This window comes from Corvus kubaryi, unplaced genomic scaffold (assembly GCF_017639235.1).
Source record: "Corvus kubaryi isolate FWS band 111438036 unplaced genomic scaffold, C.kubaryi_AGA036_p1.0 136, whole genome shotgun sequence".
Classification (NCBI taxonomy): domain Eukaryota; kingdom Metazoa; phylum Chordata; class Aves; order Passeriformes; family Corvidae; genus Corvus; species Corvus kubaryi.
Window position 1 is genome coordinate 4,531,353 of NW_024580670.1, and position 27,657 is coordinate 4,559,009.

The window sequence follows — 27,657 nt, forward strand, 5'->3', positions numbered from 1 at the left end:
TTGGCCTGTGGAAAGACAAGAATGAAAATTCAAAAATAAGACCATGAGAAAGACTATACTTTGTTCACAATGAAAATTAGATGTGCCTTTTAAGTGATCACTAAAAAAAAAAAAAAACCCCTAATCTTAAAACACTCTCAAATAAAGGTTTAACAACAGAATCTGACAAAATTTCATCTAAAATGCAGCTAAAAGACAACAGAATAAAAGGACTGGTTTTAAATGTAGAACCTTTATCATCAATGCTGCTATTGTTCAAGTGCTTGTTAAATAGTGCTTGAAATATTGCATATTTTAACATTCCCCCCATATGAAAATGGCTTTGAGATGGTTCCATATTCTTTCTGGAATCCAGTATTAAAAAAAAAAGTCACTACATTACCTTGCATTTGCTCTTAGAGTCATTATCCCTAGACAGCACCATCATTTAAGAAATTTATCATCAGTGGTGTCCTTCGAACAATGTATTAGTGTAATAGATTATAAGAGTACTTCACTGAGATGATATATTACTCCAAAGATGACAACATCTGGGAAGAATGAATCTGGGAATAGATTTAGTGTAATAGGCTTAATAAGGGGATACAAGCCTGGGCATTGCTACTTGTAAAGGTGCAGGGCTTGGCCACAGCCACCTCCACCACAAAAAGCACATAAACCCCTATCAGACACCCCGAACCCAAACCAAAAGTATTTCTCCATCCCTTTTCCTTCCAAGAAGGGTGATGATCTCTGCTGCTCACTAAGGGATGGGTCTGGCTCTGTGAATTACAGCACCTGGGTGCATGGCCATGTGTGGGTGAATACAAGGGCACAAGAGGCAGGATACAGGGAAAACTCGTGCCAAAGGAAGATTAAAGCCTACAGGAAGCTCATCTGTTTCTTTTTAAGTAATTTTCCACATTTTCTGAGCATTTCCATGGCACTCATCCTACCCTTACTCAAGACAAAGTAGAGAATGATAACTTAAACTTCAGTGGCAACCTTTACACCAATCTGGTGCAATTTTACCCTCTTGGCTGACCAACTTGCCATTCAAAGAGCCAGAGGAATGTGTTTCCTGCAGCCTGACTCTGCTTTCGGCTCCTTCAGCATCCCCGGGGATGTGGTCAGGTGAAGTTTTTCTGGAAAAAAAAAGACATTTTGATGTTATGATAACAACCAAAATCTGAGAGCCAAACATAAAAAGCAGCAACCAAGAGGGAACTCCTGGAAAAGCTCCATCGGTGCGTGACCATGAAAAATTAGCCCAGAAGCATTGCAAGTATCCTAAATTCCAATCCTAAGGGGGCCTGCCTTGGCAAAAAGCACATCTCAGTGCTGGGAGCCACCCCAGCCATAGGGGCTTGGGAAGAATGGGGCATGGAACTAAAGGAAAGAATTCCACACTGTTCAACCCCCAAATTTTCCCATTTTCAGCTGGTCCCAGACAGGTACTCTATCTATCTGCTGGTTTGGAGTAAATTACTCTAGTTACCCTGGCCAGGTTTTGTTCAGTTCTACAATGATTATTTTCTTTCAGCCAAAAATAAGGTTTCGTTTCAGAATAGGGAAAAAGATATAAAATCTAAATTTTTTTTACAAGGCAGGAAAAAGAAATGTTTTTCCTCACAAAGTGCTCAGAAAAGCAGGATGCCTCCAGATGCTATTTCACAGAAGCCAGGCCTGTGACAATGTCCCTGGATGAGGTGAGATGCTACCTATTACATAGAGAAGGCAATAGATGACTGGAAGAAGTCCATAGCCTCCAGACAGGTTAGATTAGCCTATCTGAAGAAAGTAACAACCAGAAATGAATGGTGATCATTCTTCAGGCCAGAATTTAGAGCCATTTCAGTGGGTTTTTTTCCTCCAGCTCCCCCCTCCACTCCTCAGTAAAATGAGAAAGAATTCATAACCCGTGTCAGCCACACTCAGATAATCCAAGACTTAAAGAGTAGAACATTTCGTATAACCTCTTTTCTGCCCCTCACAAATGCTTTAACAACTTTAATAAGATAATGTATAGCTATTATCCTACAGCAAGTGTAAGTCAAACAACTATCAGCTATTATTTCAGCAACAGAGCGAACGCTCAGCGTTCCCATAATCCACAGCCTGGAACAGTTTACACATTGTCAATTTTAGACAGAACTGGCTTTTTCCACATATCAAAATGTACACTGATAAATGGGAATTGCTTAGCAGACCCCACATGGCTGGGTAATATACTGTAGCTCAAAAAAGAATAATGAGGACTTCTGAATTAATGATACCTTAAATTAGTTTAATTAATTAGTTTAGTTACTAGAGTAATTTAGGTAGCAGATTAATTAATGTTTGTTGAGTGCTTGGAGATAAAAGCCACATGTAAAGCTGTTATTAGAGGGTGGATCCTGAGGTGCAGGTTTTCCTCACTCTTTATTTATCCCAGCACCAACTGGATCCAGGGGCTCGCTCTTCAAGCCTTCCAGCAGGCACTGTGTGGAGGTTGGTGTTCCCCAGGATATGCTCCAGCTCAGACACTGCCATAGACAACAGGCAATTGGGAGAATATCTTCCAAAATTTAGAGCTAAAGCTTTTTGTTCTCACGTCCTCTCCTCCAGGCTGTGGTCTCTCACACACATCCATGCATGCTTTGCTACATGTTTGGGTGCAGTTAAGTCTCACTCCTCTTCCTCCTTCCTCCCCCACATTTCTGGCATGTTCTGGACAGAAAATCTAACAACATATTCATCCAACCACCAACAAAAGCACAAGGCTACAAAGGAGAATCTGTACCTCTTGGAAGTTGCCATTGCATCCAGGTAAGGGTCTAGTCCAAGAGCAACATCAAGAGCTTTTTGTAAGTAATTCCTGAGCTGCTCAGGTACACGAGAGTCATTGAGGGCTATTTCTTTGGCTTTGAGAAGGTTCTCAGCAATGTGCCCAGAGAGGGTTTCTGAAATGGAAATTAAAAGGAAGAATAATGATTTTGTAACTGCTGAAATCAGTGGAAGTGGAATTTAGAGTACATAAACACAAGTGTGCATTTTTTTATACAAAATACAGGATTTTGAAGGACTATGAAAACAATTGTGAAAACCTTTTCAAATTGAAAAAAATTGTATACTTCTAATAGATTTTTGTCACATGTATTCTACCTTTTCCCACTCAGTGCTGATCAAGCATAAGAATATTTTAAACACATTAATTTTGCTTTTAAAGCTCCAAGGCAAACATCTAACACCAAACAACTGCACACAAACCCCACTCCTCCAGGTACAATTTTCCTTAGAGGAAAGAGAATGCTTCTGAAACTGCTCCTGCCAAACCAGGCAGGAGATGCAGGCAGTGGGTGACACTTTGTTAAAAGGAGGATCTGTGTCAGTGGGGTGCAGAAGTGTCCCCGAGATGTGTCTGTGCCAGGGAGGCTGCTGTGCACCACACAACATGTCAGGGTTTCACAGGCTGTGGAAACACCTCCAGGATCTAAATCACCCTGCTCTGGGGGCCAAAGCAATGCTGCCCATGGCACTGAACCTGCCCTGAGATCCCAGAAAATCCTTATGGCAGCAATCCACCATGGATCACAGCCAGCCATGACCCCAGAGAGCAGGCGTGGTTCAGAGAAAGTCCCCCATGCCTCAGGTGTAAGAGCACGTGCTGGGTTATGAAAGCACCTGTGAGACACAGGCCAAGAGGCTGTGAGGGTAACTGGGGTGGAGCAGATCGCCCCTGGCAGGGTTTTATCACCTGTGATAGAAAAGCTGCAGAGAACTAAGTGGAGTGAAGGAAAGGAGGGTTTCCAGTGGCTTTCCCGTACCTGAAGGGAGCCTACACGAAGGATGAAGAGAGGCTATTTAAAAGGTATGTTGTGACAGGACAAGGGGGAACAGCTTCAGGCTGAAAGAGGATAGGTTAAAATTAGCTATAGGAAGAAATTCTACACTGAGAGGGTGGAGAGACCCCCGCACAGGTTGCCCAAAGAAACTGTGGCTGCCCCATCCCTGGAAGTGTCCAATGCCAGGCTGGACAGGGCTTGGAGCACCCTGGGATGGTGGAAGGTGTCCCTACCCATGGCAGGAGGTTGGAACGAGATGAATTTAAGGTCCCTTCCAACCCAAACCGTTCAGTGATTCTGTGATACGATGCTATGATTTACTTCTCATCCCAGTCTCCAGCCATCAGGGGCAGGTTGTATCCCTTCCAGCAGTAATACAAATAATTGCAATTGCAGGAATAACCACCCCCTTCCCAAACCGTGTTGGTTTGCTGACCTCAGCCCAGCTACATTTCGAGTGGAGAGGACACACACTCTTCTTGCAGCATTTTCACCACTACATGAGGGAGCATCCCGGGGTTTCCACTGCACAGCTGCAGAATGCTGGAGGTTGGGATCTGCTCATCCTCCCTGCCAAGCACTCTGAGGCTTTTTGTTAATTTAGGGGGAAAAACATATTTATAATCCATGTCGGCTTTTAGTAATCATCACGTTATGCTTCTGGGTAAGTGACAGACAGGGATTGCCTGTCACACAAGGGGAAGGAAACAAGACTTAACTGCAGCTGTTTCGTAACCTGTGTTGTAACACCAAAGGTGAGAGCCAAGAGGTGCTGTGGGGAGAGGGCGCAGGCAGGGCATGTCAGGAGCAACCCTCCATCCCAGATTACACAACCTTTGCAGAGAGTGCTGCATTTTTGCAGCCTGGTGATGCTTTGGGCCAACAGCAGAGGTCAGAATTGCCCTCATTTGTGCAAGCACCAGACAAGTCAGAGCGCAGCTCAGGGCTGGCTGCCCAGCCCAAGGCTCTGAGCACTAAGGTGAGCTAAACTTTATGTAACTACACCTTTTTTTAAGGTTATTCCAGGAAAAAGTGCTTCATTTCAGTGCTCAGTTTTACACAACCCCAGCAAAACTGCTGGACTATATTAAGAACTAAACTAGATTGCCTGATTGCTTCCTTATGGCTCTATGCATGCACAGACATCTCTTTCCTTTCCCATCTAGTTGCGCATTATCAACGGGAAAAAAGAAAAAGGGCTTGCTCTGAGGAAGAAAATGCTGAAAATAGCCCTACCATGAAGGAGCAGGAAAGGGCTGCTTTAAGTCTCCAGCAGCTTGAAAAGGAAAGATAAGGTGAGAATTCTTAAAATGGACCATTCTTGCCAGCAGAATGGTTCCCAGCACCTTCCTGGGCAGATGCTGAGAGCACAGCCACCCTGTTTTACAACCAAGCTGAATAATAAATTGCAGCTTCTGCTCCCTCTGAAATCAGGCACTTTTGATTCACACCAAAGTCAGGAGCCAGGATTGCAAGGTTGAATGCATGGGATATCAGTGACCCCTGAGCAGAAAGGCAGTGCAGTGCCATGGAGGGACCTGCTGCTCCAGAATCAAAATTAAACTCTGCAGTTTGTGCTCAGATGGCACTTTTTAGGTGGGGAAAAGAGGAGGACACTTTACTGTTTGCAGGGGGCTACCCAGAAGGAGGCACAGAGACAAGACAGTCTGGATTTGGCAAAAACAAAGCAAAGACATGAGACCAAAAAGACCAAATCTTTGGTTCCCATTTCTGAGCTATCCTCATTTCACCTTCCAGCCTCTAGATCTGTTTTTCAGCCCCAGCAATGCCTTCCAAAAGAGCCCCCCTTCCCAGCCAGGGCAGAGCACTGAACCTGATCCACCTGAACACTTTGCTGCCAGACTGGTGCTCCTGTGCCAAGCACTTTGGCAGGAGCTGCTCCATGCTAAGCACTTGGAAATCCAGTCTGCTAAAATCGTCCTGAACAGTTCCAATCATCATATTCAGCAAGGCACCTCAGGCACTGACAGCCTATCCCAACCCTCACCTCTTTGCCTTAGTGTGTAAATATATGTCGGGGCACAGGGCATGTCATGGCCCGTGGGGGGACAAGGGTGGGCTGGGAGTGTGGCCAAAACCTGAATGCATGGCCATCAAACATTGCAGGGGTCCCGAGGAGACCTCAGCCTGCTCAGCATCCACAGTGCCAGAGCCTGCAGCAAAGCCAGCAGCAATAGCCTGGGGACAGGGAGCAGCTTGGGGATGGAGTGGAAGCATGAGGAGAAAGAGTGGGAGGAAGCAGCCAGAGAGGGGAAGCTGCTGCTCATGGCAGGAAACAAGGATCTAAATTCTGAACTTCAGGGGAAAGCAAGGAAAACATACACTAGCTGATGTGTTTTCTACAGGTTCTACTGCTAGAAAATAAGTAGAAAAGCTGAATCTCCCCATTAGGGAGAGAAATTATTTATAACAAAAGCATCACAATCCATCAGATATTAGTCACAGCCAAAGCTCTCTCGACATTGCAAGTGTCCACCACTCCACCATTCCTTTCTCCTGGGATTGTCCTGCTCCCTCCACTCCAGGTTCCTGCAGACCCATCTCCTGTGCTCGCCTCTCTCCTCCTCCTGACAAACTCACCCTCTGCTCCTTGCTGCCAGAGTCTGCAGGTCCCATCTCCATGGGGAAGGTGGGGACCCAGGACTGCGGCATCACACAGTGTTCCCTCCTGTCACACCACTCTCCTGGAGCTCCCCACCCCACACAGGGAGTTTACCTGAAGGGTAATGCATGTTCCTTCTTGTCTCCTGGCCTCAGAGGATGCTGTGGTGAGTCTGCTGCCTCTGCAGAGCAGGAGGTCAGTGCTTGGGTGCCCGGCAAAGGGGCAAAATCTCCTCCCTCAATCACTGGGCAGAGTCCCAGTGCTGGGGAGAGGCTGCACAGGGAGGATGGCCCCGGGCTGGGGCTGCACCCACCTGTCCCACCCAGACACAGGAAGCAGGTGAGATTCAACAGCATCTGACATGAAAAAGCACAACAAAAGAGCCGACTTTCAATGCCTTTGCTTTACATAAGAGTAAGTTCACATCCTGACCATGGGAAGCTGCTGGCTCTCAAGGAAGTAATTGGCAGTTTCATAACCTTCTAGTTACATATCACAGACATGCCCCAGCTAAACCACCAGGTGTGGGGCCAAAAATATCCCAGGACTCTGAACCCCAGGTTATCTATTAGTGGTCCTTAGCCATAACGTCACCACTGCCCCGACAAGCCAAACACTGGGGTAACCCCTGCTCTGGGGTCCGGGCCTCTGCACGGGCTGGGGCAGGTGGTGTCACTTGGGTACCAGTTGATCTGCACCCCAAGGAAGGGTCCCAGGAATGAACTGGCTGAGGGAGGCACCAGGAGCAAGCAGTGGGAACATCCAAACTATCCAAAAGCCTAAGGTGGCCTGCAGCAGATCTGGGCAGAAAGGGCTGGTGAGGAATTAAAGCAAAGTCCTTAAAGAACACGTGATGGAGCTGAGGTGGGCTGGCCAGCTCCTTTTCACTCAGATGAAACACGAACTGAAGCTCATGAGGAAATATGGGCTCTCCCATAACCAGAACATCATCTTTCCCCTCTGGGATGAACCACCTGGGCTCATTCACTCAAGGACCCACTTGATGTACCTGCAAAGTGTGCAGAGAGAGCCCAGGGCTGGGCAGGGGAGGTGAGCAGGCTCGGGGAGCTTACACAGGGCTCTTGGCAGCCCCTCTGCAGGATGGAAGGTACAGAGACATGGCAAGCAGCTGGACTGTGGAAAGTTAGTTTGTCAACTTCTCAAATGTAACAGAAGATATTTCAGTGCCCCCAGAATAGCACAGGGAAGTATAAATAGAAGATAAGTAAATGCACACGATGAAAGGGTAAAAGAAAAGCAAATAAAAGAAGTCTCAATGCTGAGTGTATTGCTATTAATTAAAACAAATAAACAAGATGAGAAAAACAGACTTCCTGGCATACCTAAGATTATTCTGTTTTATGATTTAGCAAACAACAAACTGCAGTAGAATTGCAGTTCCTGCAGAAAGCAATAACAATTGTGTTTAGATTGGGAGTTAAAATTTCAGATGAGTATTTGGTAAACAGGCTACAAGCTTTTGTATGCCATCTAATCCACACCCACCACCTTTAAGGTGACTTTGGGCAAGTTGTTTAACTTCTGGGACTCTATTTTCTGCTTCTACAAAATGGGGTTAACAGCCTGTCCTCTTTAAAAAGCACTTTGCCATCTGGAGATGAAGCCCACAGTGAGGACTGGAGTCAGGAGTTAGATACTTCCTGGAGCACGGCTACATGGTTTTGGAGATTGCTCCTGTAGCTCTTTCCCAATATTAATTTTGAGATAGACGGAGGTTCCAAAGTGAGTTTGGCTGCAATTAAGCCTTCAAAGCAATGACACAGTCTTGTCCAGTGGGTTCTTTAAGACCCACTTTTTCCTGCCTCTGCTTTTACGTCTGCATTTGATTTTCTTGATCTTTGTTTCAGAACAAGGACAGCTTTCAGAAACACAGCTGAGAAGGTGGCAAAGACGGGTTTGTGCCTTCAGGCACTGCTGGTGAAATCAAAGGAAGATCTTCCTGTGCTCAGCATACAGAGCTGTATGCCAAGGGAATGCTTCGCGTGGCAACCTGAGCCTGGGGCCCTCCAAAATCCCCAGCTGGAAGATCATATGGAAAAGTGAACTGTGCATCCCCCAGTCACGTGGGGATCAAAAATCAGCTCATGCCCCAAACAGCCCTTCAGGAGATAAATGCTCTCTGATAATTTTTTTAAACCCACCATAAAAGCTAAAATATGTATTATATATATAGTTTTGTTCCTCAATGCAAGAGAATCCCAGGAATGTGAGCTCAAGAGAGGTTCAACCAGCTGGTATTGATCCCCATGCTTCTGCTCCTGTCTCATCCTATAAGAGCAGCTTAGAGCTGCAGCCATATCAGAGGTTCTGCTCAGTAAAGGAGGTTCCTGAATGATGTGAAGAATCACACAAACTGCCTTTCATAACTTCAAATTTGCTGTAGGGCATCATGTTGGAAGTTAACGTATGCACTCCCATTGTACTACTTAAGCATTATAAAACCAGCTGATTACACAACCCCATCCTGGTAGTCGCACGTGTCTTCAAACGTTCCTGCCACCCCAAATGTGCATCCCAGATTAGGTAATCTCAGTTTTGTAATTAGTCTCTCACATAGAGACGAGACTTCCCCTCCCAATGCCTGGTCACCCTGGAGCCTTTAAAAAGCACCTCAAAGGCACCCAGTGATGGGAGATCTCTGGATAGGGAGATTTCAGCTTCTGGAAGCATGCTGGTGTCAGAGGAGGCCGGTGCTCCAGCAGTCCCAGGAGCCACCATGCCCCAGGAGCTCCAGCAGACGGACTTCCAGCTGGTGCGAGTCAAGAGCACGTGGTGCCGCATCAAGAAAGGAGAAGCCCTTTCCAATGATGAGGACGAGATCACTCTCTCTGAGGCAAAAATGTGAGTATAGGAAGGAGCCCATGTTGCTCTGGCCAGCCAAAGTGGGCAGTCTTCTTGGTGGGATGGAAAAAGCATCTCAGGTGCCATGGCGGCTTCAACCCACAATGACAGAATTGCAGAATAGTTCAGGTGGGAAGGGGTCTTTGAAGGTCAAGTCCAAACCCCTGTGATGGGCAGGGACACCTTCCACTAGACCAGGCTGCTCCAAGCCCCATCCAACCTGACCTGTGGGTACAAACCTGTCAGCATGTCCTTGGGAACACGTTCAGTATGGCAGCATGGGGGGTTGCTGTGCTCCTTGGCACGGCTCGGAGTTGCAGAGGGAATTTTATCAACAGCCTCCATTTTTGTAGATGAGAATTTTCTTTAAACTTCTGAAAAGCTTATGCAGGGACATCTGTGTGCTGCACTTGGGCTCTTTTCCTCCTCTTCTGTGAAACTGCAATCTGTGTGTGCAAAATCTCACATGGAGGCATGGTGGATGGATGGGTTTATGGAGGTGGTTGCAGACAAACGAAATGGGTAGGTGGGAAAAATAAACTGTCACTGACAGGAACAAAACCCTTAACACATCTCTCAAACTGCAGAAGTCACCTAATGCTACTTCAGACAGAGCAGAGACACAAATTTCCCCCAGGGATACATACAGCTCTTTGCTGTTAGTACATCACTCCAGTTAATTATCTTTTAATTACAGGATACTCCTTTTCACGAGCACATGGAGCCCCATTCATGATGCAGATCTTTCTTAATACAGCTCTCTTTTGCATGTCAGAGGTTTTCTAGCCTTTGTCATACTCAGATTTTAATGGCACAAGTATAATCCTTTTCTCAGTCAGGTCAGAGGGACCTTCACCAGCGCTGGCAGTGGGCAGTGGCCGGGCACGAGCATCACCCAGGCAGAGCTGCAGCAGGAAGAGCAGGACTTTGGCAGACCCAAAAACAGCCTGCCGGACCTCAGTCAATACAAAGATGAGCCTAGGGCCCAAGAACACCCAGAAAAATCCTCAGCTGACATATTGTCCTACAAGGGAATGTTCAGCCCCAAATCCACTGATTTTCATGCAGCAGAGGGGTGGCAATGGGTACTGGTTGTACCATCCAGCACCCAAAGCTGATTCCACCAAATAATATTCCAAACCATCCTGTCTCTTAGAAGGGTCACACACCAGAGGTGGATGCACATGGAGTTAAGTACAGCTATAAGATGGTGCATTAAAATGTACACAATGATGCTTTTTTGCAATACCACATTTGAAAAGACCAGAAGAAATTTTCTGGAAGATGTAAATCCTCACTGGTTTTTTTTAACAGCTATGAAGGTTAAGGGCAGACTTAGAGACAATTTGGTAAAGAAAGCAGAGAAACATCTATTTTGACCTCTAAGTGAATGTTCAGGCATGTGAAAAGAAATTGGGCATGTAGGGAAATCTGATTATCCAATGAGCCAGCTACTCACTCAAAAAAAAACAAAACAAAGGCTCACAGAAACTTTCATTTTTTCCCCAACTGCAGCTCAAGAAACAGTCTTATATAAAATACATTTCGCTCTTTTCTTCTGCCTGTTTTTTTTTTCCTTTTTTGATTCCCAACTTGTTTTTCCCCTGGCTTGCCCATCCCACAGAAGGAAGGCATTGTAGGGCTGTGTTTCTCACTGCTTTAGACAGATAATTAGTTTTGGCTTTTATCTACCCTTGAAAACTCCAGTACAGAAATGTTTCCCAACCCCCGAATAATTTTCTTTCCCTCTCCAGGAGCACTTCCTATTTCTATCACACCTGTTTCAAGGTAGAGATTCACTAATTTGACTAAAGCACTGTAGAAATACTGGTCTGAATGGAGATGAGTGGCTGTGTATAGATTGACAAGAATAAATTAACTCCTATCACCCCGATATACCATCAGAGGATGCATCTTCCATAAATATGGAAAATTTTGTCAACCTCTTCTCTTCCCCACTCCCTTTTTGGAAGCTGAAATGATTGGGCTGGGTCTTTTTTTATGGGTTTTCAACTTCCAGCATGAAAAACATGTTCCAGCCCTTCCTGGTCCGTGTATTTTCAGTGCTATGTAGGAATTCAGACATTTAACTCTTCACTAAGACCTTGGAGAGCTTCTCCATTAATAAAATTGCTGACCCCTGACACCTGGGAGGGTGTCCCACCCTCACAGCCCCACATTTCTGCAGTGCATGGGCAAGAGACTCCACATTCTTCACCTCCCAGCTACATTCTTAAACTAGTTCAGACACGCAGAGGTCAAAATAGGAATATAGTGATTTCAAATCATGTTTTCTGATCCTTGCTAGAGGTGAGTGCATCTCCAAAGGAGGGATTTCCTGGATAATTGAAGCTCCCATCTATTTTTGCTACAAGGTGGTAGAAACATACAACATTCTGGAACCCTCTAACACCACCCTGCTCTGGGGTCATATCACTGACCCCCAGCAAATAGAGCTCACCACCGCCAGCAAGAGGAAACTGCGGCGCTTTATCGTCATAGACGAAGTTGTCGACAAACTTTACGGCTCCAAAGTCAGAGAATACTTCGAAAAGAACAACGTCCAGCACAAAATCCTCTCCCTGCCAACCACTGAAGAAACAAAATCCATGGACTTGGTCTTGAACATCTTGCACGAGGTCCAGAACTTCAGCCTTGACCGGCGAACGGAGCCCATCATCGCCATCGGCGGGGGCGTGTGCCTGGACATCGTTGGCCTGGCCGCGTCGCTCTACAGGAGACGCACCCCCTACATTCGGGTCCCCACCACCCTCCTGTCCTATGTGGATGCCAGCGTGGGGGCGAAGAATGGGGTGAACTTTCTGCAGTGTAAGAACAAGCTCGGGGGCTACACCCCCCCCCGTGGCAAGTTTCCTGGATAGATCCTTCATCCAGAGCATCCCTCGGCGACACATCTCCAATGGCCTCGGGGAAATTTTAAAGGTATGAACTTTTGCAACTGCAGTTTTCAGAACTGAAATCATGCAATGGTTTGGGTTGGAAGGGACCTTTGGAGGTCATCAAATCCAATCCCTCTGCAATGAGCAGGGACACCTTTCACTACATCAGGTTGCTCAAAGCCCCATCCAACAAGTTCTTGAGTATTTCCAGGAATGGGGCACCTACCAGTCCTGGGTTTCACCACCCCCATTGTAAAAAATTTCTTCCTCACAACTAGCCTGAATCTATCTTCTTTCAGTTCAAACCACTATCCCTTGTTCTATCACAACAGGCCCTACTAAAAAGTCTGTCCTCATCTTTCTTATAAGCCCCTTTTAAGTATTGAAAAGTAAAATGTCCCAGAGTATCCATGGCATTGTATAAACAACTTAGAGAAATCAAGGTGGGCCATCAAGGGTGCATGGGGACTTTCAACTCTCATTGAGTCTATATATATATATTTATTATACAGCTGCTAAATTTGTTAGAACACCCCTTACACTTAGTGTCCAGTGCTAACCCTGTGGAGGAAACTCCAAAACTCACAGTCAGAAGGAGACAGAGGAAAACCAGGGAAGAAAATTCTCATCTTTTCATTGAGACTGATCCATAGCACTCTGTAATGAACTCCTGGCAGAGATTCTGAGGCTCATTTTACTGGGGATTAATAATCTGCAAGATCATTTGCACCTACCTCACTGGGTATGTCGAGTGTGCTCAATCAATCTGCTGCGAGGCAAATACTTCTAAAATTACCTGGAAAGTGCACAGTAAATGGCTTTATGTCTGGAGAGCTTTGGAAACTTTTGATAAAGCAGAGTTCAAGCTATTAAAGTGTATTAGAGATGAGTTCATCAGCAGCAATTTTCAGTGCTTGCATAGTGAGAAATCCCCAGGATATATGGAGGTTTCTGGCAGGCACTGTGAAACCCTCAGGTCACCATTCCCCACTGCATGGGGGGATAATGCCTGACTCAGAGAGGGAAAAAATATGTACTTTTAACAAGCAAATCACTTCTAAACCCTCATATTCTCTATACTGCAGTGTTTTCCCACCTTCCATTGCCTGAAGAGCAACCCCAAGGATTAAATGAGACTTGTCCTGGGATTGGCCACCACCCAGTCCCCGTCCTGGGGATGGCCACCATCCAGTCTCGAGTTTCCTTTCAGGCACACAAATAACCAAAGCTCGTTACAAGCCACCTGCTGGGCTATGGGAGCACACAACAAACTCCCAGCACAGGCAGAGCTGCCCAGTAGTGGGGGAACTTGCACACCAGTGCTCCCATCATCCCTGCCATTTTACTAGAGTCACACTGGGCATTTCCACGCTGCCTTTTGCACACACCTTCACTCAGCACAGCTGACAATGTGTGACACAACCAGGTCACATTCCACAGACACCTGTTAAACATACCCCAAATACATTTGTGCTAACCAGGAGCTGCGTCTACAGAGACACCTTTTCAGGTTACAGAGGTACAACTTGTCCATGTACCACATGTGCAGGTGTTTCTTTGCTAGTGTACAACATGTTATTGCAGTCCAATCCACTGAAACACTCAAGTTTCCAACAGCACATAAAAGTATCAATTATCCTTAATTACCTCTTCTATTCTTTGTCCCAGATGGCCCTCATGAAACACAAAGGGCTGTTTGACTTGCTCAAGAACCATGGAAAATACCTGCTGGACACCAAGTTCCAGTCCTGCAACGGCTTTGCTGACCACAGGGACGCTGCACTGCAGACTACCAGGATTGCCATCGAAACCATGCTGGAAGAGCTGGCTCCCAACCTCTGGGAGGATGATCTGGACAGACTGGTTGACTTTGGCCACCTTATTAGCCCAGAGCTGGAAATGGTGAGTGACAGACTTTATATTGCAACATCCACTTTCAATATAAAATAAAAAAATTCAATAGGCTGCATGAAAATCTTGTGAAAAGGAGCTGAGAAACTCCAGATTTGGATGTGCTATTCCAGGTCACCCAACACACCAGCCTGGTCTTGTTGAAAAAAAGGGACCCCTTCCCCTGCCTCATTTCCCCCACACCTCCACTGATTTCCAATCCAGACCTCACTCCAGTTGTTGCTTCTTACTGGGCACTTACTGAAACTCAAAGACAACCAGATTTCAGTGAAGCCACTAGAAATCACCAACATGAACTGTAACAGCACAAAGGCATGGAGACCATAGCCCATATTCCTGGGGAGAAATTGCAGTTGAGGAATGAGAGGCAGACACCTACACTTTATCCAATATTCAGAGTTCATCCCTCCATCTCATGGTGTTCTTTCAGTGATTTAGATGGGAGGAGAATTAGATCCTAGATCGTTGTGGGATATTTTAGCTGCAATTAATCATGTGTAAAATGGATCATCCTAGCAACCCGTAAATCACGAGATGCCAACATCCAGCAACCGCAGTGAGTCAAATGTCGATTTTCAGGGACACTTTTAGAAAGAAACCCTACTTATTTCCTACTTGCCACCCCAAACCTTTTCTGCCACCCACCTTTGCTGTGTTCCAGAGGGTTTTGCCGTCGCTGATGCACGGGGAGGCTGTGAACATCGACATGGCATTCATGACGTACGTGGCCCACGCGCGCGGGCTCCTCGCTGCCGAGGAGAAGGAGCAGATCCTCCAGTGCATGCGGGGCCTGGAGCTGCCGGTCTGGCACAGCGGCTGCAGCTGGGCCCTGATCCAGAGAGCCCTGCGGGAGCGCCTCAAGCACAGCGGGGGACAGCTCCGGATGCCCCTGCCCACCGGCCTCGGCGTGGCAGGTACTGCCTGAGGGACCCCAGGGAACCCCCTCAGAAGGCACTTGGCGGGCAGTGACATCCTGGGAAATGTGCTCTGTGGTTTGCAGTGGTGCATTTCTTGTGCTCTTTTTCACATCTTGATAAACCCCATCAAGAGACAGGATCCGTCCTGTGTACAAGCCCCAGAATTCCATTAAGGACTGAGGTCTAATTAATTGCATTATGATTAACCAATTCACCTTGCAAAGGTAAATGCAGTGATCTGGCAGACAAATCAGCAAGGGCAAAAGAGAAAAACAATTCCTTTGCCATACCAGAAAAGATTCGTGAAATAGTCCTTGGCAAAAGAAATTTAATATATTAGTGTGCCTAGAACTAATACCTGCAAACTAAATAATATCTGTTCAATATCTGGGATGAAATACTCGTAAGATTTAAAAATAAAAGCCAACCAACCCCTAACACAGAAGCAGGTTGCGGTCTCTGGCATCTGTTTCCTTTTCACACCACTTCCACAAAGCTCAGTCTCTACACACAAGGCAACAGGCTCCCACAAGCTGGAGGGGCTCTGCCACAGTCAGTGTGTGCAGGCAAGAAGAGCTCCTCTGGATGTCCTATTAACTACAACTCTTATTTTCCAGAGATATTCAATGACACCAGTGAAGAGACCCTGGAGAGAGCATACAGGCTGTGGGTCAGGGACTGCAAGACTGTGCTGGAGGAAGAGCTGCAAGCCCAAGGTGGTGGTCCTGCCCCAAGCCTGACCTATTTGCCACTGTAAGTCGGTGGGCAGAACTGAATTTTGAACAAGATAAATCCAGAACCACCTGTGAAAATGCATACACCCCAGAGCAGTGTGGGTCAAGCAGAATATTGGCATCTGACATGATTTACCTTTTTCAATTGCTTTGTTTGAAAGGGAATCTATTATTGTTCAAGAAGTGATTGCTCACAAGTGAAACCACCAAGTGCCTGTAGTGTAGCTCATAGTAAACTATCTTCTTTCAGGGAAAGTGAGCAGGTTTATTCATTTATTTAGTTAATCCAAGCTGGGAACTGCCATGGCCCTTCCCACTGTCATGCACCATTGCTTGTGCTTGGATCCCTGACATGAGCAGGTGTAGCTGAGTCATAGACCATGGTATGGCACCATGCAAAGTTTCTATGCTGCATAAAATATTTGAAGTGGGTTGTTTCCTTCACTGGTTATTCTTTTCTTCTTGTTTTCTCTCATTCAAAAGAGAGAAAAAAAAGAAGCTCATCTGCCAGCCTTCGCACTCAGTGTAAGGGAATGACACACTGATTAGAGGCACCATCACAAGTCACAGATCAGTAAATATCACTGCTGTGAAGCACGTGGGGGCTGTCTCTTGGCAGCATGGCAGCCCTTTGTCTTGGGACTCTCAGATACTGAGGACATGCTGGCAAGTCTCCTCTTGCTGCCCAAATGTATGTGGTGGTTTCACTGTGTAACCCCTGCAAGCCACCAGTGTGACAAACAGGGCACAATTTGCAGCACTGCTGCCTAAGAACAAAGTTGGCCTCCTGGCAATATTGCAGAACCCCCTGGTGTCCCCATATTTGCCACAGGGCTGCTTGTACCTGTCAGTCCCTGGCTCCTTTCCCATCTCGTCCCTTTCTGGTTAGATACTAGGCCAGCTGGGGAAAACCAAGAGAAATTAGAGAACTCCAAGCAAGTTCATAATCTTCAAGCAGCCTCAGTGTCATGTCTCAGGATCCTGGCAGACTCAGAGCAGATTATATAATGGATGTTGATGGTGAAAAATGTAAAAGTAATGCCATCCTTCTCCCTGGAGGTCCAATCAAAGGAACTGCAATCAACAAACAGCCTTTGAATTATTTACAACGTTATTTGTTTTTTCCCCTGGTGCTTACTTTTCCTACACCAGTTTGTGCTGATGTGCTGGCTTCTGTTTTGCTAAAGTAATAAAAGCTACCAAAATTGAAAAACTTTTGAAATAATGATTGCATTGCTGCCCGCAGTGTGTGCCTGAGTACATTTGCACATGCTTGAGAGACAGAAAGAGACTGCGGAAGCGAGGCATACAGCTGACATAATAAATCCCTTTTCCTCTTGAGCCTGGAGAAGATGTGCTTAAAACTATAGAGAAGGCCCTCCTCAGCCTTCTCCAGAGCAGTGCACCTCTCCAGTTTCAGGACAGGGTTTCACAGAGGTGGTACCATCTTACCAAGAAACTTTAGAGCACATCCTCAGAGCCACAGCTTCTTAGAAATAAACCCATAATTCCCAGAGTTAAATAAGCCTGGGACTGAGGATATCAGTGAACTTGTCTCCTTTTTCCAGACCATCAAACACAGGCTCATTCAGTGGGTTTCTGACAGTAGCTACTGTGTGGGGAGAGTATCACTGCTTCTCTCAGGGATCCACCAGCACCACCAGCTTTGCTAGAACTAACGGGGACAGTGCAACAGGAGAGCAGGTGAGAGCCCATGAGTGTCTGAAGGGAGGGTCAGAGGATGGACCAGGCTCTGCTCAGTGGTGCCCAGCAATAGGACAAGAGGACAGAGGCAGAAACTGATGCACAGAAAGTTCCACCTGAACTTAAGGACGAACTTTGTTGTGCAGTGACTGAGCACTTGAACAGACTGTCCAGAGAGGGTGTGGAATCCCCTCACTGGGGATATTCCAGGACTGTCTGGACACAATCCTGTGCCCTGTGCTCTGGGATGACCCTGCTCGAGCAGGGAGGTTGGACCAGATGACCCACTGTGGTCTCTTCCAGCCAGAAACATCCTGTGACCCCAGCTCTTTAAGAGCATGAGAGAGCCCTAAGGACAGCAGTCTGAAGGGCAAAGGTGCTGAGAGTCATTTAATGTGCTTACAGTGATCACCTGGGCACACTCACACACAAATGGTCCTCCTCCTCTCCAGCAGCTGTGTGGGCCATTTTTCACACCAGATAACCTCGAAATGAATGAAGCACAACAAGGATTATCATCTGCCCAACAGTCGGTGTCCTGCAGCACAGTGTCTTATTCCCATCTACCTCTGAGGAGGAGGTACAATACCAACATCAACTTGAGTTGCTTGTTTTAAATGTCCACAGAGAGACTCTCAGGAGCCCAAAGGCATTTAGAACTCCATTTCCAGGGAAAGCCAAGGTGCAGCTTAGCAGAGTCCAGGTGAACTGAACTAAACAGAGTCACAAAACCACACATGCACATTAAAAGCCCAGCATCCAGCACCAGTGTGTTACTGGTGACAGTGACCTGGCTGTGGGTCACCTGCCAGCCATTCCCCCATGCTGGCTTTGCCTCTGCCTCCAGAAGCCAGTGGTTGTGTCTGTGACAACATATCCAAGGAGCGGCTGCACAATTAGGACTGAAAAGTGAACACATGATTATTATTATTTTTTGCCCTCCCTTCAAGCTGTGGGTGACAGAACACAATCAGCCCCTGATGAGCTTGGTTGCTTGGTAGCAGACAGGCACATTTTTAATTATATACTAAAATATGCTACAGAACATAAAACGGCTGTGTGACTAATATGTGTGTATCAAGAAAGGCACATGACAGCAGCAAAATTGCTTCAGTGTCTGATAAAAAGTGCCTCTGCCAGGCTTGTCATCAAAAGATCAAGGGAAAGGGGTGGAAAGTATTATTAATAAAACAGTGACTTTTTAAAATACCCCTCATTGTTTGAGATGCATTTTTTTTTTATGTCTAGCATGAATTTAATTCTTTTCCATTTATTCAGCTTTGATTTCGTTCCTGCTTTTTCAAACAGAACTATTATATTAGACCTAAAATCTTTGCTTAGTCTCTCATGACGCATTGCTCCAAAGAGAAAAGCGGAAAGTCCCAGCTGGGTCCTTGCAGTGCAGGTTCTTCATGGATTTGTTTGAATAAAACTACTTTAGTGGTCAGAGAATAAGAAATTATTTTATTATTTACAAGTGCTGAAGTAATTTCTTTTGCAACAACCTGCTCTATAAACTGCTTTTCAGCAGGGAAAAAAGAAGAGAAATATTAATAAAGTCCCTTCCAACCCAAACCAGTCTATGATTCAGTGGTTCTGGAATTGATAAAGGAATATCTAAGCAGTAATTAGTCATGCCCTGTGAACAGTAGCATTCAGTGTACTCAGTGTAAAATGGGAATCATTTTACAAGGCCAGAGGTCTTGAAGACATTAAAAGATTTTGACTAAACGTATTTAAAGTGGCTAAAGAAACAGCAACTGCCCCGTTCCTCATAAAACACAGCGCCTGCTCCCCTGCTCTGCGCCTGCCCCTCTGGAGCCGACACCTCTGGTGTGAATTACACGCTGCACTCAGAGAAAACAATCTACAAACGACTTAATTAAATCTCAACTCGCCTTGGAGCAGGATGGTTTGCTGGGCCGTGCCGGGCACCACGGGGAGATGGTGCCGGGTCTGTGCTGGGAAGGACACAGCCCCACAAGAGTGTGCTGTTCCCCACTCTTTTAATTCAAGTCTAACTCCTGCTACAGGCACACAGGAGGAAAGCCAGCGGGAGCAGGGAGCTCTGGAGAGGCACTGCTGAACAGCAGAGAGCAGGCAAAGCGTTTGAGCAAGACCAGAGCCCCCAGAACCGCGTGCCCCATCCACCAAACCCTGCCTTGAGGCAGCTTCCACAATAGGTACATCACCCCCATGGTGACATTTATATACATATTAGAGAACAATCAATATTTAGATACTTTGCATATAAATATTTTTGTGCCCTGGTCCTTCCTGCTGACCACAGCAAGCCTTCTTCTTGCCTTGCACAGCTCTTGGACAGCACTAACACAAAAGGGTCTGTCACATGAACTATCGCTTCCCTCTATGGTTCCAGAGCACAGCTCCTGTTAAGAGATTCACTCCCAAAAACTGAGCTGGAAAAGGAGCAGTTTCAAGGAAGGGTGAACCTCAGGTCACAGGCAAAGACAACAGCGTTGTTCAGAGCACACGCATTGATCTGTGAGCCAGCATCCTGTAAAGCCTCGTTGGTTTTAATAAGTCAGGAACACTTTTTCAAGCCATTCCCCTGCAATTTTAAAGAAGCGTATGTCAAAGGAGATGGAGCTAGAGTGTAGGACAACTTTCAGTGCTGGGACCACCCCCAGATGTGAGAGCAAAAGGAACAGCACTGCTGAGCCCAGCGAGGGAGAGCAATCACCACCTGCCTCCCGGCATCGGGAGCTGCCGGGCTCCCAGGTCTCCTGGGAAGGAAAGCACAACGAGGTGACACGGTGGCAGTGTCCTGCTGTGCCACCATGCCACACAGCCGAGCCCTGCAGCGTCCCCCAGCCCGGCCATGGGGCTTCCCAGCAAAACAGACCACACCGGGCACAGCTGGACTTACTTTTAATATCCACTTTCTTACCCTGCACTGAATTTTTCAGGCTTGTCCAGCACAACTGGAAAAGATTCTAAGCAGAGCTGCCACCAACTCTTTACTGTCACAGAGCTACTGCCTACAGCCAATACCCCCATGATGGGTGTTCTGCTCCTTCTGGGTTCTCCAACACAGACAAAACTTTTAGGTGCTGCCACCCACAGCAAGAAATTCACTCCAAGCTGACCACAAGAAAAACAACTGACCAACAAAAGCAAAGTCAAAATACATCTAAGAACTCAAACTTAAAATATAAATTATATCCTAGGCTGCTGATAAATAGACTTTTTAATGCAGTACTTCTACATTCTAATATTATGCTTAACTTCTAAAGAAATTACATTACAAAACCTGCTGGAAACACTCATGAGCTTTTACTCAAGTATTTTCTACAAAGAGGGAGTGGGGCTGTTCAGCTGTAGTCCTAGTAGAGTCAGGCATTTTTTGCTGGGTTGGTTTTTAAATTGAGCTAGTAATATTTAATTCAACTGAATTAGGTATTTTCTACTCCAAATAGGTATCAGACTTTCAAGTCACAGGTCAAATTCAATACTTCTGTTTGTACTCAGGGCTCAAGCCCCCTGAGATAACACTCAATAACCCCCAATGCTGCTGCAGCAAGGTCCACAGAGAGCGGGAACTCAATGCTGTGAGCACAGGAAGCAAAAGGCTGTTGAAGAACAAGACCAGAAGGGATGAGAGCACAGAGACAGAGAGAAATAATGAAGATGGGAAGACACAAGAAGACCACAGCTGGTTCCTCACCAGCAGAAGCCAGGAGCAGCTGTTTGCATGTTGGGTGAGAGGAGGTTTGGGAGGAGTGGGCAGAGAGAGGACGGGGATCCTGCCATGCACAGGTCAGCTGGAGAAGGTGGTGAGGTGCTCCTGTGCAGGACTGCTGGGGACAGGTGACCCTGCAGGAGTGAGAGCAGGGCAAAGGGGGCAGGTACCCTGAGGCCTCACAGAGCCCATGACCTCACAGGGCAGCTGATGGGCTGGAGAGAGGGAGGCAGGCAAATGACAAGAGCCCATGGGAGGGGACAAAGGCAATGACATTTTTCCACATCCAGCTGTTTTATTCCTTACTCTGGACCATAAGCCCTGGGTCTTTCTACCTTGGGGTGTATTTGCAAAGCCCAGGTGGGGTCTGGCTTCATTCTCCTGTGTGACTGCCACACAAACACAACTGGACAGCTCTGGTGGAACCAAGGATGCCAACCAACACCAGGTCAGGGACATGGACACATCCATGGCCAAGTCACAGACACGGAAGCACTGCAGGGACTTCAAACACACAGGAAAACAAGATCCACTCACATGGAAAACGAGTGACTTACACAGATGTATGTGAAAAACCAAATGCTTTAATCCATCTATCAAGAACAACAGTTCAAATTATTTCATTGGATACATTAATACTGATCCATAATTTACAGTGCTATGGACCATACACAAATTATTGCTGCAGTCAACAGCAGATGAATATCAACATTACAGTACCAAGCATCATAGCAAGAGGCAGTAATTAATGTCACTTTTTCAAGAAATATAGGTATTTATACTATTATCAACATCAGCTTCCCCCCCAGTGCATTTTATATCAAACAACATAAATGTAAGTGCATTATTTTGTGCTTTGTGCTTTCCTTATGTACCTTCTTTTTGCTTTTACAGGTTGTAAGAGTTAAATATTGCTTTATAGGCCAAAAGCAGTAAGGAAGAACGTCATGGTACTCTGCATGTCCCTGCCTGTTGCATGGCTTTGGCAAAGTGAGAATTGGTCAGTTCCCCACCCACCTGCTCAGGGAAGCCACTGCTGCCCAGCGTCACACAAGTCACCATCACCAGAGCAGGCAACACCTTCCGTCCATCTCACTCCACTGAGCCCATGCCAAACCCTGCCTGTGACTGCTGTCTGTCCTCTGCCACCAACCCCTGCAAAATGTCACAGCCACACCCTCCACGGTGCTCAAACGGGCAAAAGCACCCCCCCATTAGCACCCACTGGGGTCTGTGTCTCCTGGAAGCGTCCCCACTGCAGTGTCACCCTTTCAAGGGTGGGCACACTCAGAGGAGGGCTGTAACCTAAGGAAACATGGGGGGAAGAGTGAGCAGGGCATGGCCAGGTTCTGTTATCCCAGAAAATACAAGGTATAGAAGCACACAGCACAGCTGCTGTGGCCACAGAGACTTCTGCCAAGGAATCCAGCTCTTGATGGAATGGTTGGCCTTGAATCCTAACTCACCTCCACACAGCATGTAGCAAAAAAATCAGAAGTCATGGCTGTCAGTGAGTACCAGTGGTTTCACATAAGCTTGAAAAATATTCATATACCAGTCTAGAGTTGAATTTCTGAATGCCCAGGGCAGGCACCAAACCAAAAGCCTCACTCAATACATTCAGTGGTTCTCAGTTACTACACTCCAGCATGCACACCCCGATTTGTTGTACCAATGCTGCAGAGCTGTCCCATTTTCTGAGGAAGGGCAACACAGCCCCATGTTACAGCTCAAACATTTTCTACAGCCCTGATTTTCCTACCTGTCACCCCAGCCAAACAGCAGCACCAGAAGCCTGCACCCCCATACTCGACTCGGAGCTATGGCACAGCTGCCTTGCTGGGAGCATTCTCTGCCACAGGACCACGGTGACCACAGCACATCCTGCAGCCTCCTGGGTCCTGCCTGGGCCAGAGCTTCTCTATCCTAGGAAAGACACATTCCCAAAAGCTGTCTGGGGTGGGGGGGAGAGGTATCATTACAACCCAACTCCAGCTCCTCCTTCAAAAACTATGAAAGAAAGAAAAAAAGCCACAACCCGGTGGTTGCATCAACGCTAACACATTGCTGGCGGCTCAAGCGGGAAGCGAGGGCCGGACACAGCCACGGGAAGAGTGACAGGAACACAGACCCCGAGTTCCACAGCTGCCACTGCAGCCCTGCTGAGACTGAGCCCCCTGTGCTGGGAGCAGCGGTGCCAGGCAGGGCACACCAGGAGCAGCAGTGCCAGGCAGGGAACACCAGGAAGCCTTCCCCCGGGGAAATGGCCAGGAGAGGGCTCAGCAAGCTGCACTGTGGGAACTCCCATCACTACCCCCTGGCCACCCCATCCTACCCAGTTCACATTTGGTTTCTGAACACTATCTGCTGAGCCCAAGGTTTCCTTGGAAAGCCGGCCAAACTGGCACTCAAGTTACTCACCGTTGCACTCATCCTATGTAATTTCCAGTGTAGCACAAAGGAGAACAGGAAGCTCTGGTTTTCTACATGTAGGCACCATGCTACACCTCAGCGCCCTATACACCACCACCCTAAAGCTCTGTCTACGCCACACTTCAGTCAGTGCTAGTCGAGGAAGACTACAACTAGAGTTTAAGGCACTTCATTCTGAACGAGCTACGCCTGCCAGGCAGCTGTAGGCTGCTGTGGAGAATTCCATTCCCTCCGTCTAGCTCGGAACATCACCTGTCACCTCCGTGGAACACCTAGGCTGGATATAATACAAGGAAAACTACCGTTATTGCATAGGACTACACTTGAGTAGATAATGCACCGAACTACTTTTACAACATGGTTGCATGTTAAAAATTAATAACATTGTTATCAAGTAACAGTTATTTGCAGATACAGTAATTTACTCTTTTTTTTTTTGTTGTTTTTTTTTTCTCTTACATCAGCCCCAGTGCTGAAATAGAACACAAATTGCTCTAACGGGTATATTAACTACATAGTTATGTTTCCAAGCATATTACTACTTTTTTTCTGTATCACTAAAAATAAATATGTAAGTTCAGTTTCTCTACAGAGTTGTTTTATTACCTAATCTAAATTTTTACTCTACCTTAAATGCGTTTAAAAACATTTTCAAAGTGAGACTGTAATATACAAAATATTCTCAAAATCTCTCTTAAAACACAGAACCCTGCATAAAAGCTTCCTTTCAAGTGTTTACAAAGAACGCAGAAAACTTCCAATGAGTTTTAAAAATGTCAAAAAATCGCTGCAATATTAAGAGGCAAAAATCTTACAAATGAAATACAAATAAATTTAAAACAAAAAGTTGAGGATAACTAAGGAATCCATGCAAATCAAAAGAAACTGTACAATGCAATTTAAAAAAAATAAAGCCAATTAGATATGTACAACATAATGTGCCCAGCTGATAATATGCATCTTTTTTTTTGTCCAAAGAGTGTATCCCAACTTACAGTGCTCCTGCTTGGTTTGCCATTGGCAAAGCCATCCATGTGTGTTACGAAACAAAATAAAAATTTAAGAGGAAAAACTTGAACCATGATCAAAAGGAAAACCCAAATCAGCTCAGAGTAAAATTTACACTCTGAGACACTCACATCTCCCTGCAGTTTCAGCAACAGCATTTTATATCACAATCAACACAATCAGGATGTCTTAACACTTGGGTTTAGTTTGTTTTCTGAGTGAAGTCGGGTGGGTATTTTCCCTAAACACTTGTCATGTAAGACCAACATTTGAGGGACACTGTATCTTTAAGGCAGCACTATTCAATTAATACAATTACAAATTGGACTTTTTGTTGTTGTTGTTTCTTTACATTCATTAACTTTACATTTTGTTTCCAAGTAAATAGGTTGCATTTACAATCCTACAATTGCCCCCTCCCCCCCAGTAGAAACAGACTCTTCATCTGTAATTCTATTGCTTTGAGTAGATTTGACCAGTTCAAAGTTCTTGGCGAATCCAGTTCACAGATTCTGTACATATGCTGTACAATATTTTGGAGGCATTGGTAGTTTAAAATAGAATATACAAGTTTCTTCACAAAAATTCTAAAAAAAATCCTATATATATAATATATACACACACGCACACACACTGATGAAGCACAAGGGGGGAAAAAAAAAAAATCAAAAAATTCTACAAAAGGTAAATTATTTTCATCTACTGATCAAGAACCAAAGCAGTTTATGAAAGGTGTGCCAACAGATGCTAACAAGCATGGTCAGTGTCCTCCATGCTCACGCTGCTCCGCCTGCTACTCGTCTTTGACGCCCCAGGAGACACGGAGGAGAGTAGTGGGTCAGTCACTCCCACGGGGGAGAGGGTATCGTCCATCAGGATATCTTCCAGTTTGGATCCCATTTTGGCAGGAACACTGTAAGTGCCAGCTGGTTCAGTCACGTTTCCCAGGTTGTCACTGAAGGTGATGGTGCCGTCAGTGAGGTCCAGGGTGGTGGTGCAGGACAGGTCTGTGTGGTGTGACATCATGTCTTGGGTGCAGTTGTCCAGCACAGGCTCCTGTTTGATGACCCTGTTGACCATGTCAGGGGAGCAAAGGCCTGTAGATGGGACAAGGGACAGTCCATGTGCCCGGGCTTGCATCTCAAGTTCCTGTGAGGGAGAATAAAGAGCAATGAAAAGAAAATCTGGAAGTAAAATCCCTCATCTTATGCTCGTCTTGCAGCTTCCAGTTTCCTTCTCCTGTACACATTTCCTCCCTTTCCCATAGTGACAAGTGCTTGTACCTTGCACACTCCAGCCCTGCAGATTTTCTCCAAAGGTGGGTGAACACCACCCCACACAGGCCCTTCACACTCCTCCTCAGCACCTATACCAGGAGCCAAAACCCAGCACCTCGCAGCACAGACATGATCCCCTCAGGCTTCTTCTCAAACCAGTGCCAGGATAGGCAGGTTTGGCATCAGGTAGAGTGAGGAAAACATTTAAAAATAGGGGAAAAAAATGAAATAGCAGAAGCATGTGTTTAGTACTTTTTAAAAAGTCGTATGTGAAGGCACAGCATGTCTACGTGATCCTTGTCAATCCCCACTGACACAGGAGGGGACATTTCTCACTCTTCAAGTCTGGCAGAGCTGGAAGAGGTCAATCAAAACTGAGCAACAACACTATTCCTGTGCAGAAAAAGTACAAGGAAGTCACAGGAAGGCTTCAGACTTCACACAGAGCCAGGATTCTTCATATCTCCATGGAAAGTTTAAATCCCACCTTCACATTTAATCATACAGATGTACTTGACTGAAGACAGATAATAGAAGAACTCATTTAAATGCCCTCTCACAAATACATCAGTAAAAGAGATGTTTTGCTTCTACTTCTCCATTATATTAGGCAATCACGATCTCTGTTGTGATTGTGCTGTTTCTGGATATTCCTGTCACTGAGGTTGATTAATACCCTCTTCCATCATTTCCAGGCTAAAACAAGCTTGTAATGGCACACTGCAAGATCAGAGGAGAAGGTGGAATGAGCAAGCACTTCTTCCATGAGCTAACGTGCCAGAATCAGGAGTTCCTTATTCCATGCTTAATCAGAATTAACACAAAAAGGGAAAATACACACTTGAGGTTATTTGCTGCCAGATGTATTGCCTGTTACTCAAAGATCTGGGTTTTATGGTATTTTGATTGAAGGAGCCAGAGCAGATGCAATACAAAGCAAGATAAAAGATGTTTAAAAAGTGATCTCACCTAGCTTTGAAACACCACTGCTTGGTGTCACTCTGCAGAAGAGTTGTGTGTTTTTATCATCTCATTCTAGCAGCAGATTGCTCAACTAAGTACAAAACTGTGCTGAGGCTCAACCCGGCCTGTTCTATTTTAAAGCTGTTTACTTCCACACTTGACTCTCAGGTATTTGCAGCTTCATTATCTCCCTGGTGGATTAGCTGGGCTGTTGAGAGGTCTCCTGGCAGGCCACAGCTGCATGCAGAGCTCGCTCAGCTGTTTGTGCTGCAGGGCAGCAGCAACACAAGGATATCTGGGATATCACTGTCTCCATGTTAGGTGTTCTTACACCCAGTTCTGGCACAGTTCTTTAATTACCCTTCTATGGAGAGGGGTGGCTATCCAGAAAAAAAACCTGTGTAGGCTTCAGGGTTAAGGTTTCCCATCCAGCTTGAGGTGAAGACAAAGGAATTCGTTAGAGAAATGGAGTTTTCACCCTTAAATTTCTATGTAGCTCAGAACATTGGGAACCTGGGTGAATTTAACAAGGCAACAACCCACGGAGAAAACATATTCATGCCACCTACTGCTTTTCAGTGCTGAAGAGAACTGTTGTACAGTCCTACAGACTTCAAGGAGAAGGGAAGACTCCCAAACAGCTGAACCTAATTTCCTGACTATCAACAAATATGTGATATGTGAAGTCCCAGTTCCTTAGCCCTGGCAAACAGAAGAATGTATCACCATATAAAATCTTTTTTATGGTATGGTTTGGGCCTGGTAGAACAAAAACAGACCACTCTTAAGTGCTTTTACTGGGGTGTTACGATTCTATTT

General features: G+C 45.9%; 2 protein-coding genes across 14 annotated transcripts in view; one reads left to right on the forward strand and one right to left on the reverse strand.

Annotated features, from left to right (window-relative positions):
• Positions 1-8,988: 8,988 nt before the first annotated feature.
• On the forward strand, positions 8,989-16,963 carry LOC121657934 (2-epi-5-epi-valiolone synthase-like). The gene is given in 6 exon segments (XM_042014223.1): positions 8,989-9,288; positions 11,597-12,143; positions 12,145-12,231; positions 13,857-14,090; positions 14,761-15,013; positions 15,634-16,963. Coding segments are annotated over 6 exon segments (1,434 nt in total). The 5' UTR covers positions 8,989-9,115; the 3' UTR covers positions 15,774-16,963.
• A 4,758-nt stretch (positions 16,964-21,721) lies between these two features.
• Positions 21,722-27,657, reverse strand: part of MITF (melanocyte inducing transcription factor) — a 101,609-nt gene continuing 95,673 nt past the window's right edge. For all 13 annotated transcript variants that reach the window (XM_042014098.1, XM_042014127.1, XM_042014108.1 and 10 more), the window contains one exon: positions 21,722-25,747. In XM_042014098.1, coding sequence (XP_041870032.1) covers positions 25,346-25,747 — 402 coding nt within the window. In that variant the 3' untranslated portion in view covers positions 21,722-25,345. The remainder of the gene's footprint in view (positions 25,748-27,657) is intronic.